This window comes from Eurypyga helias, unplaced genomic scaffold (genome assembly GCF_000690775.1).
Source record: "Eurypyga helias isolate BGI_N326 unplaced genomic scaffold, ASM69077v1 scaffold34252, whole genome shotgun sequence".
NCBI lineage: Eukaryota > Metazoa > Chordata > Aves > Eurypygiformes > Eurypygidae > Eurypyga > Eurypyga helias.
The window spans coordinates 11,935-16,051 of record NW_010236001.1 but is presented as its reverse complement, the minus strand read 5'-3'; the positions used below and the strand labels follow the sequence as shown (position 1 = coordinate 16,051).

Genomic DNA, 4,117 nt, shown 5'->3' with positions numbered 1-4,117 from the left:
CCCTGTGCCTTGAATCCCACTGCTGTCCCTGAACTATCCCTGTGCCTTGAATCCCACTGCTGTCCCTGAACTATCCCTGTGCCTTGAATCCCACTGCTGTCTCTGAACTACCCCTGTGCCTGCTGTTTGCACTGTCAACCCCTTGAATGTCACCTGAACCCACAGCCACCGGCACTGCTCTGAAGCCTGGGTGGGTGTCAGTGTGATGCCCTGCCCAGAGCAGGTCAGGCGTTGCCTTCCCTGATCTCCTTTTCTGTCCTGGTGATTTCTCTGGTTTTGTCTCTTGCAGATGGTGGAACGGAAACTCCTTATTCTTTTTGGCAGCCAAACTGGGACAGCTCAAGACGCAGCCGATAGAATTGGCAGAGAAGCCAAGCGACGGCACTTCCAGTGCAGAGTGGAGGCGCTGGACAGCTATGACGTGGTGAGTGGTGATGCAGGGGGGTAGTTTTGCTCCATCTCCACCAACCCCATTTCTGGCACTTGGGAATCCTCTACCCTTGCTGTATTGTGACCTGCGGTATTTCAACACACCCTGGCTCTGTACCCTTCCTGAGGGCAGCTTGTGCTTAACTCAGCTGAAAACGTGTGAAAACTGAGCAATGACTCTTGGGATGGAGTCTGTGTTGATGCCAGATGCTCAGCTGTACCCTGCAAGGCGAGGAGCACCAAGGAGCCGATGCTGCAGGCAGTGTGTGGGCAGCCGGTGCTGACGCAGTGCCTGCAGAGGAGGTCATGCCACGTGGGGGTGTGGGTTTTATTCTGAGCGTGGTCTGTCCATGAACGCCATGTGATGTTAGCAGCCGTGTCAGGACAGTCAGGACACGTGTTTGGAGGCTGCTGACCTGAATGTGCCTTTCCGTGTTTGTGCCCATAGGCCAACCTCATCAATGAGCTGTTGGTGGTATTTGTCTGTGCAACCACTGGCCAGGGTGACCCACCTGATAACATGAAGGTAGGACATTCTCCTGTCTGGGTTGCTTTATGTTTCTGGTCCAGGTGGCTGGATTTCTCTCTTGAAACAGTTTGAGCAATGGTTATTTTTGGATGGGGAGCTTGGGAGCAGCACCAGTCACATCTCGTGTTACTGATGGGACACAGGCAGGGAGCTGGTGAGGTTTCAGCTGCGAGGGGCCTCACCACAGCGAGAGCCATCGGGGTGTGGAGGGCTCGCAGAGCATCATCTTCCTGGCAGGTAGCAGTGCCTGTGTTCAGAGGTCACCTCTGAGATGGCCATGCTCCCCACTCCCTTGGGACTCAGCAGAGGGCAGGGGGACCTGGTGGGTGGGGGAGTGGGGAGCTTGGGACCGGCAGGTGGGGAAGGCTTCCTTGGCAGCAGTGTGACTCTTAAGCCGTGTCCTTCATAGATGTTCTGGCGGTTTCTGTTCCGGAAGAACCTGCCACCCAGTTCCCTCTGCCAGCTGGACTACGCTGTGCTGGGCCTTGGCGACTCCTCCTATCCCAAGTAAGCAGCTCTGCAGCTCCTTGCCTGCCCATGGCAGCCGATCCTCACAGCTCTGGCTGCAGGGGAGACCAGAGTGGCTGGAGAATGAAGGGGCAAGGGGAGCCTGACACTAGAGCAGCAGCTCAGGCAAAACGTAATTCCCACCTTCCTTAAAAATCCTTGCCCTACCAGTCTGTGTCCCTTCTAACCCCCAGGAATTTGGCTTCTACCCATTTCTTTCCTCCTGACCTCTTCAAGCAGATACTTTGCTGCAGTGTGTCAGACAGTTCTTACAGCCATGCAGTTCTTTGTCTGAATTGCAGGAAAGCCTGTGCCACAGCAATTTCACTGGACTGAACCAACAGGAGACATGAAACAGGGAATTTTAAGTGGCAGCCAGCCCGGTTAGTGCCAGTTCTCCTAAAAGATTGTTCCCAAGTGCCTGAAAGAACTCTAGTGAGATGGATGGGAGTATGTCTGAGCTCCATGGGGCAGTGAGGGGCTAGAGGAAAGGAATTGCTTCTCTCTCTGGGGCACAAGCTGCCCTGAAGGGAAGCTTGACCTCCTCGAGTCCCTTCTGAGAAGCTGGGCACAGCCTGTGTGACCCCAGCAAGTGGCAGCCAGGTGCTTCTCCAAGCTGGCCCAGGAGGGAGGTGTGGGCTGGGCAGGGTGCAGGGCCAGCTTGTGGGTGCTGGCTCTGGCTGGACCTGCCTCTGCTGCTCCGACGTAGCCCTGGCAGCATGTGCTGCTGTCCTGCTGGAGGAGCCCTGCCCTCTGCAGCTCTGGTTATTCTCTGCCCAGGTTTAATTTTGTTGCGAAGAAGCTGCACAAGCGGGTGCTACAGCTTGGAGGCAACCCGCTGCTGCCAGTGGCATTGGGAGATGACCAGCATGACTTGGGGTAAGAGGAGAGTGGAGGGGGACTGGGGGGACCCCTGGGGTGTGCTGCAGTTTTGTTCTCGGGCTGAGTGCAGGGCTGCGTATGCTTTACCCCAGCCTTGGGGACAGCAGTGTGTTGCTCCCACGTGGGGTCTGCTCCTGCACCCCAGACATGGCCAGCACTTTCCTGCTGCTCTCTGTGAACGTGCTGGTCTCTGCTTATAACTTCTGTGCCAGGACATGGGTCACTTGTTTCTCTAGGGTGTCCCACAACCTCCAGCATGTTCCAACATCTCCTGGCTCTGCCTCAGTCCTGTTCAGACCAGGGGACAGCTGTGTCACACAGCTGCATACCTGCAGGCCTTACAGCAGCCTGAGCTGCTGTTCTCACATGGGGCAGAGGCTGTGTGTGGCTTGGGGGGTTGGTGACTGCCACCGGCTATGCCTGGTGGGGTTGGTTATTCTGTTCAGACGTCAGTGGTTGGGCCCCAGAGAGTGGGTGAGTGCTTAGAGTGGCTAAGACATGTTTCCACATCTGAAGCTGGAAGGGAGCGGCATGGAGCGGCTGCCTGTGCCATGGAAGGGGGTGGAGATGGTTTCCTGGGTTGGGCCAGCATTTTTCGGGTGCAGCTTGAGCCTGGGGGGGTGATAAGGGAGTCACAGCTTTGCTGCAGCCTGAATCTTCCTCTTTGCAGGCCAGATGCAGTGGTTGATCCATGGCTCCTGGCCTTATGGGACAAGATCCTCGCCTTGTATCCTCTTGCTCCTGGCCTTGAGATCATCAGTCCAGATGTACGGTGAGCACACAGGGAAGGCAGGGACTGCTGGAGCTGGCTGGTGTGAAATGCCGTGCTTCCTTGACTGTTCTTCAGGGTGGAGATGTGCCCTGCTTTGACCAGGTAGCCTCTGTACCCAGCTGCTGGTGTCCCAAGTAACCCTTAGACCTCAGCCACAGATGGCCCATCTCTCTCTGGATGGGGTATCCCCTTGTCCCCTAGGTGTTGTGTCAGCTGCCCTTGCAGCATTCTGCCCATCTTGTCATCCTGATGTGCCTCTGCCCTTGGCAGATGTGCTGAGCGCTTGTGCCCAGCCACTCTCCCTCTGCCTGCTCTGGAGCCTTTGGAATCTTCTCCTGGCAGTCTGCATTGCATTCCCACAGGCCAGCTCCAGAGGTCGGGCATGAGGGATGGTGGATACAGTGGGGGTCTTCAGGCCTCTCCCTGTCCCCAGCCTCTAGTGCTGTGGCAGCAGAGGAGCTGTGGTGTGGAGGTAACCTCACTGCATTGCTCTCCTCCCCACAGCCTGCCCCCAAAATACGCCCTGCACTACCTGGCCGAGGACTCCCTGCACCCCGACGATGGCCTGCTTCAGCCGGCAGCTCCCAGGGCTGTTCCCTCTGACCTGCATCCCTTTGCTGCCCGGATGGTATCCAATCAGCGGGTCACAGCAGAATCCCATTTCCAGGATGTTCGGCTCATCGAGTTCGATGTCACGGGCTCAGGGATCACGTGAGCATTTCCCTGATTCCCTCAACCTTTGCTGTGCAGGGTCAAGTGTCCCGTAGCCTGCCTTCCTCTTCCACTCCCCTTCTTCAGTAACATCTGAGGCTGCGGCCTCGTGGACGCGGTCCTTGCTGCGCTGTCCCCCTCCATGACAAAGTCAGGGGCGTTTGGCAGCGTGGGTCCTGCCTGCAGACCAGCTCTCTGCCGCGTCAGAGTAGGGAGCACAATGTCAGTGACACTGGAAATTTGGCGAGTTGTGGCCTCTCCCCTGGTGTGGGTGCTGGTTGGTGCCT

General features: G+C 57.1%; 1 protein-coding gene across 1 annotated transcript in view; it reads left to right on the top strand.

Moving 5' to 3' along the window:
* Positions 1–289: 289 nt before the first annotated feature.
* NDOR1 (NADPH dependent diflavin oxidoreductase 1) overlaps positions 290–4,117 on the top strand; it is a 14,342-nt gene continuing 10,514 nt past the window's right edge. The window contains exons 1-6 of the mRNA XM_010146943.1: positions 290–424; positions 878–955; positions 1,368–1,465; positions 2,246–2,344; positions 3,018–3,119; positions 3,624–3,830. Coding sequence (XP_010145245.1) covers positions 290–424; positions 878–955; positions 1,368–1,465; positions 2,246–2,344; positions 3,018–3,119; positions 3,624–3,830 — 719 coding nt within the window. The remainder of the gene's footprint in view (positions 425–877; positions 956–1,367; positions 1,466–2,245; positions 2,345–3,017; positions 3,120–3,623; positions 3,831–4,117) is intronic.